At 32.2% G+C, this 15,338-nt stretch overlaps 1 protein-coding gene across 1 annotated transcript in view; it reads left to right on the top strand.

Moving 5' to 3' along the window:
* LOC146914290 (lupeol synthase-like) overlaps positions 1-12,027 on the top strand; it is a 33,548-nt gene extending 21,521 nt beyond the window's left edge. Inside the window, exons 6-17 of the mRNA XM_085717159.1 lie at positions 180-346; positions 1,583-1,771; positions 2,017-2,130; positions 3,343-3,585; positions 4,690-4,788; positions 5,072-5,128; positions 5,221-5,267; positions 5,792-5,935; positions 8,975-9,152; positions 9,811-9,891; positions 9,985-10,068; positions 11,623-12,027. Coding sequence (XP_085573285.1) covers positions 180-346; positions 1,583-1,771; positions 2,017-2,130; positions 3,343-3,585; positions 4,690-4,788; positions 5,072-5,128; positions 5,221-5,267; positions 5,792-5,935; positions 8,975-9,152; positions 9,811-9,891; positions 9,985-10,068; positions 11,623-11,754 — 1,535 coding nt within the window. The 3' untranslated portion in view covers positions 11,755-12,027. The remainder of the gene's footprint in view (positions 1-179; positions 347-1,582; positions 1,772-2,016; positions 2,131-3,342; positions 3,586-4,689; positions 4,789-5,071; positions 5,129-5,220; positions 5,268-5,791; positions 5,936-8,974; positions 9,153-9,810; positions 9,892-9,984; positions 10,069-11,622) is intronic.
* The last annotated feature ends 3,311 nt before the right edge of the window (positions 12,028-15,338 follow it).

Raw genomic sequence — 15,338 nt, 5'->3', positions numbered from 1 at the left:
CATCTAACTTGGATGAGATGACTTCAAGGACTAGAATAACAAAATCTATTATTTTTCAAAGGACTAAAACTAGGAAGTGATCATATTACATAGAGCAAAAATATACATTATCCCATTAATTATCATAATTCTTCTTTGATTACAATTTAATTGTTTATGTCTTTTCTGTAAACATGCAGGGAAAATGTTGTGCTACACTCGGTTGCTTTATATGAATATGTCATATTTATATGGGAAGAAGTATGTGGGCAATATAACTAGCCTAATTAGATCACTTAGAGAAGAACTTTACAACGAGCCTTATGATGAAATCAACTGGAATAGAGCTCGAAACACTGCAACCAAGGTTCGTGAGCGTGACATCTATAATCTTTTTTTTTTTTTTTTTGGTGGTGTCCGGGGTTCGAACCCCGAACATTGCATATATTATGCATTGTGCTTACCAGCTAAGCTCACGGGACTGACATCTATAATCTATATCTTCTTTTGGTACTTCTATAATCTATATTTTTTTTAGTAATCCAAGTTAAATTAAAGGAAACACAAGGAGCACTTCAATCCAAATACACTAACAACAAATACAATCAAACTCACTTAAGACACGTGAACACAAATTACCATAAACACTACCACCCCTAACAAGATTAAGTATCTAACCTTTCTCTTACATCTGCCTTAACCAAGTAACTATGCTACAGAAAATGTCGAAACTACGACCATGATGAGGTGCCTCAATAATGTCGAACCAACGATAAGTTTTCTACCAAATAGCAGAAGAAAAGGGGTAAGTAAAAATTAAATGCACAATCTCACCATTGTTGGAGGCAATTACAACAGACCCCTAAGCTGCAAAGCATCCATGGTTGAAAATGAATCAACAAGAAACCTCCAAAATTAACCGCCAATTGGAATTACTTTGCGTTTAAACAAATATCCCTGGTAGGCAACCTATTACGGAGAAGCCACCAAGCAAATAACGAGATCTTCAAGGGAAGATCCTTGTGCAAAATATGCTTAGAAACAGCTGTAAAATGACGTGTTTCCTGACTCATCAGGTGCTGATAAGCACCACGAACAGAATAACCAACACCCGGATAAAGCGTCCAAAACCACTTATCCTCAACAGTAGTCTGCAAAAACACATTATTAAGCAAATCCTCACACTTCACTACCAACTCCTCCTTTCAAACCCACAATAGACGCCTTCAGCCTCATCTCCCTCACCCCACCCTAAAAGAAACATAATTAAGGATCTTTTCATCTCATTTTAAATGTATTATTTTTGTTGTACATGATTTAAGAAAATTATTACTCCCTCTGTTTCAAAATATAAGCAAAATTCACTTTTTAGGTTCATTCATTTAATGATGTATGTGATCCATATTATGAACCACATACATCATTAAATGAATGAACCTAAAAAGTGAATTTTACTTATATTTTGAAACGGATGGAGTAATTGCTTTGATTTTGATAAGAAAATAAATTTGATTTACTAAAATGCCATTATTAATTTTATTTAATGACTACTTAACTTAATTGAGAATAAAAATAATTATATATATATGGCACGAATTTTCAGGTTGATTTGTACTTCCCACATGCTTTGATCCAAGATATGTTATGGGATTTTCTTTATCACGTGGGAGAGCGTTTGATGAATTGTTGGCCTTTTTCCAAGCTTCGACAAAAGGCATTAGAAATCGCAATTAAACATGTACATTATGAGAGTGAAAACAGTAGATACCTTTGCTATGGAAGTCCTGAGAAGGTAACCAAAGGAGCAACAATAATACATTACTCCATCTATCTAAAATTATAAGCAAAAACTAGTTTAAAAAATTGATGTATTAGTTCCAATTTTTGGCGAAATACATTACATTAACTTTTGCTTATAATTTCTTTAGCTATGACGTGGTCCATATTATTTATAATATTAATTGGTCATTTTTTTTTAATCAACTTTTACTTATATTTTCTTTTGTTATGACACCTAATTGAAATACATGGATGCAGATGTACTGTTTGCTAGCTTGTTGGGTTGAGGACCCAAATTCAGAGGCATACAAACGTCATTTAGCCCGAATTCCAGATTATTTTTGGGTAGCAGAAGATGGTTTGAAAGTTCAGGTTAGATCTATCATTTTTGGGAAAATATTGAAATAGAGGTGTAAATTCAGAGAAAGAAAAATCCCCTACTTATCTTAAATTATGGTTATTGTTTGAAGAAAAAAGACATATGGCCAACATTGGTAGCAAAAATCGATGCAAGGGTACAAATTTGAACTGAATTTTTTAAAATGTTGTCGTTGGAGTGTTTTATGATTTTCCATCGATTATAAAAACATCATATAGTATGTCTCTCACAAGCTTAGCTCAATTAGTAAGAATATTGTTATATGTAAGTGTTGGAGTTCAAACGTCGGAGACTGTATTTATTCATCTTTAAAGGTGAATTCCTAACCAATAGGCTACTAGACAAAAACACACACATATGCAGAGTACATATTTTTTAATAAAATTTTGCAGAAAAATTTATAATATTATAAGAATTTCTCCAAAAATAATAGAATTGTTTAACAAAACATGAATTAAATATAAATTTTTATGTTTTTCGCGGCATTTTTAATGTTTTGGAGATATTTTTATAGTATTCTACACATTTCTGTACAATTTTATTCAAAAATACAAAATTGACGTAAAAATAAAGAACAAAAGTAATGATTGAAAATTTTATAGGGACTAAAACGATGATATATTTATCGAGACCAAAAACATATTTAACTCATATACATACATACATACATACATACATACATACATACATACATACATACATACATACATACATACATACATACATACATACATACATACATATATATATATATATATATATAAATTGTATCATATAACATTTCATTATTAATCAATGTGACATCTTTGACTAATTAATGGACAACCTCAGTCACGTGCCTCTTAATAAACTCAATATGAAAGTTTGTTAAATGAGAACTACAAAATTGGACATTGTTATCCATAATGACACCAAATTCAGTTATATCACCTCCTCCTCTATCAAAGTAATTAGCTACATTTGTGAGTTGTGGGTCATGCATCCATAGAATTGCATGATAGTGTCAGAAAGCCTCCCCTATATCAACCGAACATAATGGAGTGAATCTCATTGTTTTTGAGAGAAAATGATGGCCTTCTACATCTCTAGTGCAAATGCATATTCCTACTTTAATACTGCCAATTTTTTAACCATGAACGTTTAATTTAATGATTAATCATGTAAAATTATAATTGAGCTAGCTATGTAATATTATGCATTTCTAGGGCTTTGGTTGTCAGACATGGGATGCAGCATTTTCTGTACAAGCAATAGTTGGATGTAACTTGAGTAAGGAGTATGGTCCTATGCTTAAGAAAGCACATCAATTTCTGAAGGCTTCACAGGCTGCTGAGAACCCTACGGGTGATTTCAAAGCAATGTATAGACACATTAGGAAAGGAGGTTGGACATTCTCAATACAAGATGAAGGATGGCAAACCTCTGACTGCACTGCTGAGGGACTCAAGGTACTCTTCTCCCCAGCCATTCTAAAGGCCCACTCTGTCCCCTAGACAAAGTTTTATCTTCGTCGGCGCCGTCGACCGGTCCGATCACTACCCCGCCACTCGCTTCTTCCTTTCTCCTATTTTCATCATGGTTTCTGCAATCAGCAACATACTTTCTCAAAGATTCACAACATACATATCCTGCAAAAAGGGAAATCATGCTCTTCCTACTTCTCTTGACACATAAATTATTGACTATTTTTCCTAAATCAGTTCCATTTTTACTTTCCGATCAAGTCTATTATATGCATGGTTGAAGATGGTTGAGGATCTGCCTACAGTTTAGAAATGAAGCACGCACAATTTTCACACAAAGTGAACATGTGATGATGATGACGTGGCCTAGAGGAAAAGAAGAATACGGATAGATGTGCCCAAATAAAAAACTAAGTTAGCGTGAATTTACACAATACCCATTAATTTAATTTATTTTTAAAAAGAAAATATGGGCATTTTTGGTATATGTGAAAAGGTGTATCATGCTAATGCACACCTTCTAATTTTGGCTTAATTACTTTTTTGGTCCCTTAATTTATTTTTTGGTTTCGTTTTGGTCTCTAACTATTAAAAGTTTCGTTTCGGTCCCTTAACTTATTTTTGAGTTTTCTTTTGGTCCCTTAACTATTAAATGTTTCGTTTTGGTCCCTTAACTTATTTTTTGGTTTCGTTTTGGTCTCTTAACTTATTTTTTTGGTTTTGTTTTGGTCCCTTAACTCTAATACATTCATCCTAACATAAAGGACCAAAGTGGTTGACGGAGGAAGAGTTAAGGGACCAAAACGAAACCTAAAAATAAGTTAAGGGACCAAAACGAAACTTTTAATAATTAAGGGACCAAAACGAAACCAAAAAGTAAGTTAAGAGACCAAAACGAAACTTTTAATAGTTAAGGGACCAAAACGAAACTAAAAAAATAAGCTAAGGGACCAAAAAAGTAATTAAGCCTCTAATTTTTGAGTGGGTGTGCATTAGCATTCCCCCCTGTGTGTGTGTATATATATATATGCATTATACATCAGATTAGTTTATATATAGATGGATTATTGATCATGACAATACATGCAGGCCACACTCCTATTGTCACAAATGCCAAGTGATCTTGTTGGAGAAAAAATGGAAACAGATCGATTCTATGATGCTGTTAACATCATCCTCTCTCTACAAGTATGTATTTCTATAAACATTTTTCCTTCAAATTCATATATATACATATGTGTATATATATATACATATGTATATGTGTATATATATATATATATATACATATGTATATATATATATATATATATATATATATATATATATATATATGTATGTATACATATGTATATATACATATGTATATGTATATATAAATATGTATATATACACACACTGTTGTTCATTTCTTTTGTAACACAACTACTAATATCGACCGTTTCAAAAAATAAATACCATTTAAATACAGAGCAGTAATGGAGGGTTCACTGTTTGGGAGCCTCAAAATGCATACCGTTGGTTAGAGGTTAGAATTGCAAATCTCATGAGTATAAATTAACATATAAAAGAATAATTAAGATCTGAATAATTTAATTCATTTATGTATGTCTGCTGCAGATATTCAATCCAAGTGAAATCTTTGAAGACACTCTAATTGAGAGAGAGTAAGACAAGAATATTACAATTTTTGATAATTTACCACTTATTAGTTTTGGTCTTTGATATTTGTTTTAGTCTTAAAAAATTTGTACATATTTTGAAATTGATTTTTGTGATATTCATTTTTGTCTTTATTTTAAGAGAGTAAAATCAAATAAGTTATATATTACATAAACCAATTTTAATATTAATAAAATTTTCAGGACCTAAAACAGTTAAAAAATATTCAAAAGTAAAATGCGGTAAATTTGTAAAGACTAAAAATAAAAATATATGTTTACATATCCTAAAAGGAAATTATATCTTTGCATTAACAAACACAAACTGAAACAAATATTGTATCCTTCAAAAAAAAAAATATATATATATATATATATATATATATATATGTATCACCAATGTAATTCACTTGAGTTTGTCTGAAAGTGTTAGCTTCAGACTTTAGAAATATATTATCTATGTATTCATTGTTGAGGCATACATTTAACAATTGGAACTAATTAACTGCATCTATTTGTAAATGAAATAGGTATAATGAGTGCACTGGATCAGCAATACAAGCTCTAGCTCTCTTCACAAGCCTATACCCAAACCATAGAACAAAGGAAATACATCAATGCATTGATAAAGCAATTTGTTACCTTGAAAAGACACAAAATCCTGACGGCTCCTGGTAATCTCTATTTTTTTATATAGTTTCTTTAATATATATTCCGACTTAAATAGGTGTCATCTTTACTATCTATCTGTCTTAAATTATTTGTATTTTGTTATAATAGCAAAACATTTATTATTTCTTTCCACTATATTACTTATATTTATTGCATCTCAAAAAAGTAAAAAATAACCGTGTTAAACTAAAAAAATGAAACTTAATTTGAGACGGAAGAAGTAAGTTTATGGTTGTATACTACTCCCTCTATCCTTAATTATGAACACTTAAAACTTCTAATAGGTAGGATGCTTTTAATATGGATCTCAGAACAATATCCTATAAGGTGTAGATCTTAATTTATTTTTTTTTTAGTAAATTAGCACATATACTCTCTTTTTCTATTATTATATTACTAAAATTTCCGAGAGTTCACCTTTATACTCTTAAAGTGGTCTAGAGTAGAACGCTCGTATTAGGGTTGTCCCTATCATATTTTGTTCTCTATGTGAATTATTAATTTGGTACTCTATTTTTTATAAGTGATATAAAAAAATTATTGTTTCTTATAAGACTCCTTAGAAGACTCAAGGTTTATTTGTGTGCATTTAGATGAATTTTCATCAGTGTTTCTTTCTGTGAATTTGACATTTTTAAGTAAACGCACATTCAATTTCCATTTCATATGCCATTATTTCAGCACTAACAATGACACTTGTAAAACTAGCTTTTCTATATTTTTTCAAGTGAGTAATCAAATATTTTACTAATTGTATAGCCACATCAATGTTCATGTCTTTTTTTTATTAACAACATATGACAACTCAAACCAAATAACAAATTATATGATTTACAAACTAAGGTAAAAAGAAATTTTTGGTGTCTTGTGCGTCGCTCCACCCGCGCGTCGCTCCACCCGCACACCCTCTTGGCCGCCTTTGGCTCGTAACTTTTTTTTTTTTTGTTAAGTAGTTTAGTGATTAGAATTCATCTTTTTTAAAGTGAATAAATGAGATGTCCGGGGTTCGAACCCCAGCTCCTGCATATAATAATGCATGTCCATGTCAACTGAGTTATGCTCGCGAGGACGGCTCGTAACTATTCTATCTAGGGGTGGGCATGGTTCGGTTAACCATATTAACCGAACCGAACTGAACCGAAGTGTTGAAATGGTTCGGAATAACCAAACCGAACCGTTTAAGGTTTGGAACTAACCGAACTGAACCAAAGTTATGGTTCGGTTAACCGTTTGCTTGCCTATTAACCGAACCGAACCAAAACCAAAATTTTGAACCAAAATGTATTTTTTATCCTATATTTTAAGTACGCAAATTACATTAACATGGTGAAACAACTTCCCTTCACTTCATGTTACTTCAAATATTGATCTCTAAGCATGGTTTAGGGTATTTAAATGTGACTGTTATTTACTATTTCACATATTATTTATAGCCTATATCATAATAACACGATATACACTAACATGGTGAATAAACTGCTATTCACTTAATATTACTTTTGTCCATATTGATCTCCAAGCATGGTTTATGGTATTTAAACGTGACTGCATTTTTGTTTTGGGTTATGACAGATCAATGAAACAGTGAATTTTAGTTTAAAAACATTGTTCATTCATAAAACTACATGTAACAATAACCAAACATGCAAGCTGAAAATTAATACAATGCGCATATGGATATCTTTTGGCAGGAACAGTACTTTAAATTCTCTTTTTTACTACTATTTTGAAGCATCAATATTATATGGATCAGAAGTAGAAATTTTAAAGTGCCAATATTGTATTTTGAAGCATCAATATTTTCATTTTAGTATATAGTGGTATTGTGTTGTGCAACTAGCTGCCCTCCTTTTTTTGGTTTTTTTAATTACTGCCCTCATGATTTGAATGTTAAAGAAAAAAACTCACTGCATCAAATTAAAACTAGTCCAAATACTTTTTGTTAGAGGAATCTATTCCAATTACTATTTTTTTAAAAAGGCTATTCCAATTACTTAATATCTCATTTATTGATAAATTGATTAATTGATCATAATATATATTTTGTGATTATTTATAATAATTTATTTTTTCAAATCTAATGATCATTTTAATTTTACTAAATTATATCAGAGGTCCTTTAAGTTATTTAATTGTAATAAATTGAACATTTACGTTTTTTTCGTACCTCTTAGTCTTTTAAGTTATTTAACCGTAACAATTTGAGAGATTTTAGATCTTAGAAATTGAAGTTTTTCGACGTTTAAAATTTACAATTAAATAACTTAAAGGATCTAAGTTGTATGGAAAATACTTAATTTCAGGACCAATTTGTTACAATTAATTAATTTAAAGAGGGTAAGTAGTACGAAAAAAAAAAACTTAAAACCAACTCGTTATAATTAAATAACTTAAAGGACCTCTTGTGTAATCTAGCCTTTCAATTTTCAATGCAAACTTTATTACTTCCTCCGTCCTGATATTACTTAGTTGCACGTTTCATTCACATATATCAATACATAATTTTGATCTTTAATACTTATAATCATCTATTAGCAAAAATTATAGAAAAAGATAATATTTTGAAAATACTCATGAGACAAATCCACATCTTATATGCCCCCACAATCTAAATTTTCTGGCTCCGCTACTGATTATATGGATCAAGTGAAAAATAAGATCGGTGTTGTGTGATTGTGTTATATGGTTATGGTTCGGTTCAGTTCGGTTTGGATAACTGTGGTTATTAATGGTTCGGTTCGGTTAATTAACTGTTATCAAAATAATGGTTCAGTTCAAAAATTTGTGAAATGGTTCAGTTAATTTTGATATGGTTCAGTTCGGTTAACCGGTTTGGTTCGGTTATTGGTTAATTTTGCCCACCCCTAATTCTATCTGAGTGTAATTATACATATTTTCTTTTTAACTTATTATAGCAGCTACAAGATATGGTCCTTTTCTTTTTTTCGGTAAATAATATATGGTCCATTTATAGCATAAAAGAAACAAATTGATTCATAATTTACCATGGATGTAATTAACCATCAACACTTATACCGCAGGTACGCATCTTGGGGAAATTGCTATACATATGGTACTTGGTTTGCTGTGAAGGGGCTAACAGCTTGGGGAAAAAACTATAGTAATAGCCATTCACTGAGAAAAGCTTGTCAATTTTTGTTATCTAAGCAGCTTTCTAATGGAGGATGGGGAGAGAGTTACTTGTCAAACGAAAAAAAGGTCTAGCTATTTATTTATCTAAGACTAACTTTCTTAGTTATGGAATCTAATGAGAGATATTTACTTTTATTTCTAAAAACATATATATTTTGCAGAGTAAATAGTCAATTACCATCTGAAATTGTAACTTTTGTTAAAAACTCTCCTGAATTTTGCAAAACTTGAAAAGAAAAAAAAAAAAAACCCCCCAAAATTGTTAACTGCCACATGGTCAGAAAAGTCATGCCACGTCAGAAAAGGCATGCCACGGCTACATGGCAGGACTTTTTTGACCATGTGGCAGTGTCACATGGCAGTTAACGGCCACGTCAACATGTTGGATGGAGGAAATTAACGGATGGGGTATTTGGTAGACGTTTGACAATTTTGAGGGGTTTGATGTTTTGCAAAATTCAGGGTTTTTTTTTTTACATTTTTGTGGGGTAATTGACTATTTACTCATATTTTGCATCACTTTATGTTTTTCAAGTGATCCCCGTGATCATAACTCAGTTAGCAGGGACAATGCATTATTATATTCAGGGGCCGAAGTTCGAACCCTGAACGCTTCACTGAGCCACTAGACTACTAAACAAAAAAAAAGTTTTTCAAGTGATTATTGTCATTTCATGTATTAATAGAAAAAAAAATTAAACTCAAGTTTTTCCTTGTTAAGTAGGTTTATACAAACCTAAAGGACAACCGTGCACATTTAGTTCAAACTTCATGGGCTTTGTTGGCCCTCATTAACGCAGGGCAGGTTAGTGAATTAAAGTTACTTCATAGATTCATATGTACATTATATGTAAGTAATTAGTTTGCTAATTAATTATATGTTCATGTTTTAAAAAAGGCTGAAATAGATCCTATACCCATACACCGTGGAATGAAGCTACTTATCAATTCACAAATGGAAGATGGAGACTTCCCACAACAGGTAATTTGATTATGTATTACATAGCTTAGAATATTGGCTTCTTCATAAAATAGCTTAGAATATTGCATTTCGTAAAGAAAAAAATCTGAATTCTTCACTAACCAAACAAAAATTTCAACTATTAGCACTTAGCAATCATATAATAAGTTTGTTACTCTATTGGTTGTATATATTATAGAAAAATGCTAATAACACCCACATATATATATATATATATATGGGGTTTGCTAGCAAACCCCTATATGTATATATATATATATATATATATATATATATATATATATATATATATATATATATATATATATATATTGGCACAACTATTGCTTTCTTTCTATACAAGTAATCTTAGCAATGGATGAATATTGAGAGAATGAGAAGAATGGAGAATGAGAAAGTGGTTATTGAGAGAGAAGAAAGTGTTGGATGTTTGTTATGGTTTTCATTGATTAATGAAAAGAGATTTACAATTTATTTATATACATGACTTGGAGAGTAAGTCATCTAGTAACTAACTAACAAACTTATCCACGGGTAAAGTTAATTATAAAACTAACCCTACTAAATGATTATGGATCAATCACATCTAATAATATAAACATTCATTTACTTTTTAGGTGAAATTTATATAGATCACACCAGTGGCGAAGCCACAGTCAACTGAGGGGATGCAAGTGAATCCCCTCAAGTTTTCAAATTAGCACCAAATTTCTATGTTTTTATGATATTGAATTTGAACCCCTCACATTTCAGTCTTGCACCAATTCTCCAATTAAAGTTACTCCACACACGCCCAATCAGGGCCGACCCTGTAAAATCGAAGGCTCGACTCTCTTGGAAAAAATTGGCCCCTAAAAAACACAATTTTTTTGTAAAAGAGAGAAAACTATAGTGTTTTTTTTATTTAATTTTTTTAGAGAATAATTATAATTTTGTTGTTAGAACTTTGCGATTTTATACGACAAATGCCATTAGACCTCTAATAAAAGAGAAGAGAGAGTATTGAGAATATAGACCTCAAATCCATTAAAACTAGGCCCAAAAGACACCTATCATGCTGAAAAATAATACTTAAAGAATTGCCTTCACAGGGAGTTGAACTCCAGTCAACTAACATAACACCCGTGTGTTTTACCACTGGGTCACACCTTCACTGTTAAAAGTTACAATGAGGCCCAGCTCTATAGAGCTGTTTGCACCTCTCCAGGGACGGCCCTACGCCCAATGACAACTAGAGTGGTTATACACAGTCAAAGCCCATAATTTAATAATATATTTAGGTTATATATTTAGGATAATGTTAAAAAGTGTATTTAGGGAACTTGTTAACAAATTATACTCCGTACAATTATTAGTATAAACAAAAATTCATCTTTTATGTATATCAAATAACTGATGCATATGAATCATATGGTCGGAGTGGTTTGTTAAAGATTCACAATGTCATTTTCTCACTAGAAATAGTAGTGGTCATCCTAAAATTATGGTACATACATAAATTTCATTCAATACGAAAGATTCAATTGCTTATAACTAAGCATTACATTGAAACAGGAAGCAACAGGAGTATTTTTTAGGATATGTACCAACAACTACACATCGCATCGAAACATCTATTCGATATGGGCTATGGGAGAGTATCGCCGCCGAGTCTTGTCTGCACAAATACCAAATGCTACAACTTGATTTCTTCAACTTAAGCACTTGAATATTTGAATATGATCATAATAATCATAAGCACTTTCTTGCTTCTTCTTTTACTTTGAAGCTTACTTTACCATTTGGTCGTATAATTTCTAAACCTGTAATGACTTTGTTTATGACAAGTGTGCTCTATTTCTTTATGTTTGACATCATTGTGAGATAAATCTCTTAACTCAGGAAATAACACTAATTTATGACTTTGTAAACACTTTATATGTGTTTATCTAAAGAAATAACGCCTAATCAGCTTAGCCACTTGTTCGTCAATATTTGAAATACTGTTGGAGATAGAGGAAGAAAAAAGGCACACAAACGTGAGAATAAGAATTTGGCATTAATGTTTCTTTTTAAGAGAAAAATGCTAACTAGTGCTCTTTTTAATACAAATTTTTTCTTTTTCCTTTTTAAATAGTGTTCCGAAGGTACTAGTTAGCATAAACTTTCTTTTTATTGCCATGCCCTTTCAATACATAGAACCTCTAGTTATATTGATGCATAGAAAGTTCTAGTAAATAACTGAATTAATGCATCTTGAAGTATTACCTAATGTCCTTCTCTAGGAATATGAAAAACTGTAAATTATAATTTAACAGCCCGTCTTAATTTGTAATTTTCATAATATTTTTAAATTGTTCAATTTTCTCAATGGACACTGCATTGGTGAGAACATTAATTTGTTGGCTGTTTTGTGGTCTTGATGTATTCACCTACAAGAGAATATCTGCTACCAGAATTTGCTTCCAAATCTGTTTCTAGTCAATCTCAAGTTAATTGGTTACCATTTGACTTAAACTTACTTTAACGAAACGCTCCCAAACTTGTTCGCGTCCTATCATAAGCACCGCTTACACAAAAACAAACATGATCTGGAAATACATCGATCTGCGACGTCTCTCTCTTTCTCTCTCTCTCTCTCAACAATCTAAACCATTTCTTATCACCACGTTCCTTCGATCATCGTTGTTTCTACAATCGCTGATCTAAGGTTTTTACCTCTTTTCTCAGATAATTTCTAATATTTTCTTCTTCCGTAGTATTTGAATGCCAAGTGTTGAAATTGACATGGATGAAGATTATTTTTGCTAAAAATATAAAAGATTTGTTTTAAATATATTTTGTGTGCTTCGAAGATTGTTGCTGAAAATATATTTATGGACAATAAATATATTTTTGTAGCATATGAAGGAAGATTTGATACAAATATATTTTTAAAAGGAATATTTGATGCAAATATATTTTGTGCTAAAGGGAAAAAAGTAAAGAAACGTATCTTCAGCGTGATATCCGTTCCAAAATGACAAGTTATATTTCACTATAAATACAGATCTTGTATCAGATGAAAATTTGGAGAGAGTAGAAAACAAGGGTTTAGAATCCAACAACAAAACTAGTGTTTGTAGAGTTTTTTCCTGGCAAAAAACACTAGGATTGGGATTGGATCATCATTAATTCACCTTGTAGAAACACTATTAGGATAGAGTCTCTTGGTCACGGGAAGAGATTCCGGACTTTGGGTAGAATTAGGTTTGAAGACTGATTCTTGTAACCCTTTTGATATCTCTTTAGTAAATCTACTCAATCGATATAGCAGAACAGAGAGATGATCTCTCCCCCAGACAAATATTTGTGTGTTCTCTCTCTTTCTTTCTCTTTTGTTGTTCTAACTTTTGTTTGTGTTTGTAACTGTCACCCACGTTTGTTTTGGTTGCTTGATTAACTTGCTCCACACATCAATTATTTTATTGGTGTGATTTTTAACGAATTCACAACAATTGGCGCCCACCTTTGGGCAAGGAGAAAATTGATAATCAAGTACCATTAGTTCAAAGTGGGATATTGAGAAGTTTAGCGGAAGTAATGATTTTTGGTTATGAAAGGTCAGGAAGGAAGCGATTTTCATACAGAAAAAGTGTGCACAACCTTTGAAGGATGAAGGTGCGTTACCAGTCACCATGTCACAAGCGGAGAAGACCGAGATGGTGGACAAGGCCAGAAGTGCCATTGTCTTGTGGTCAATGTATATGACCAACTCTTTGGCTCATAGGCAATTCCTAAAAAAACAACTTTACTCATTCAAGATGGTGGAGTCAAAGGCCATCTTGGAACAACTTACGAAGTTCAAAAAAATCTTTGATGACTTGGAGAACATTGAGGTGCATCTTGAGGATGAAGATAAAGCTATACTCTTGTTGTGTGCTCTACCGAGATCATTTGAATCTTTCAAGGACGCAATGTTCAATGGAAAAAATGGCATTGTCACCTTAGAAGAAGTCCAAGGACTTAAGAATTTATGAAAACGGTTATGGCCTAAGTGTTTCAAGAGGAAATGCTGGAGGTAGAGGTAACCGAGGAAAGAGTGGTAACAAGTTCAAGTTTAAGTGTTTTAACTGTAACAAGATGGGTCACTTCAAGAAGGATTGTCCTTAGATCAACGGTAACTCCGCACAAATCATCTCTGAGGGTTTTGAGGATGCAGGTGTTTTGGTGGTGTCTCTTTGGGCTGATGAAGAAGGTGATGTTTCTCACATTGGGAGTGATGCCTTGTAGAGCGATGGTCATCTGATGAGACGTTAAACACTTAACATCAGGCTGGAGAGGCGGTGGGAAGAATACTAATGGTCAGTTTGAAAAGGCGGAGGTAATAATATTCATATTCAACCTTAAAGGTGGAGTTTCAAGGTGAAAGACATAGTGGGTGTACGCATTTGGAAGTTGAGGTAGAGAAAGCTCAGCTTGAGGTGGAGTTGATGACACCGGGAATGGTACGACTATGGAGACCTTGGGTGCTAGGCTCTAGTTGTGAGCAAGGGAATTATTCAAGAAGACGGAAGGCATTTCGGAGTTTGAAGAATGTATGACATGGCTTGTGGGATTACCATAAAAGACCAAGGGTAATTGGAAGCAAGAGAAGATGAAGCATGGAGAGAGCATAATGGTGGTTGATGGTTAAATTGGCATCATCACTAATTTAGAGTCAAGATGCAGAAATTTTGAAATTGACTCAAGATATGATGGATGAAGGATATTGTTGCTAAAAATATAAAAGATTTATTTTAAATATATTTTGTGTGCTTCTAGAAGATTGTTGTTGAAAATATATTTAGGGACAATAAATATATTTTTGTACCGTATGAAAATATATTTATGGACAATAAATATATTTTTGTACTGTATGAAGGAAGATTTGATACAGGCAGGCAGAACATAGGGTTGAGGAGAGAGACTCCTCTTGATGATCCTAGTGTTTGCCTTCCTCTTCAATTGCCTAGTTCTGAAAGAATAATTGTGAATGAGAGATGTTATGTTTATAGGCATATTTCTAGTTGGGTTTGAGTTGAAAAACTGGGATTTTTCTCCAAAGCTAGAGAGAAAATACAACAAAAAGTTGTATTTTTCAAGAACAGACGTGTGTCGCGCATGGGAACACACGCCTAGATGCGTGAAACATGACAGAGAGCAACACGCCTAAGGCGTGTGATGATCACACCGGGGCGTGTGGCTTCAACTCATGTGACAATATTGTCTTTTTGTTCATATTTTTAAGTGTTTTCCTTCTTCAATTTGGT

The sequence above is a fragment of the Medicago sativa genome, chromosome 6, assembly GCF_051527215.1.
Source record: "Medicago sativa cultivar Bolivia chromosome 6, Bolivia_mono, whole genome shotgun sequence".
Classification (NCBI taxonomy): Eukaryota; Viridiplantae; Streptophyta; class Magnoliopsida; order Fabales; family Fabaceae; genus Medicago; species Medicago sativa.
Note: the sequence above shows the minus strand (reverse complement) of the source record. Positions and strands in the feature narration are given on the sequence as shown.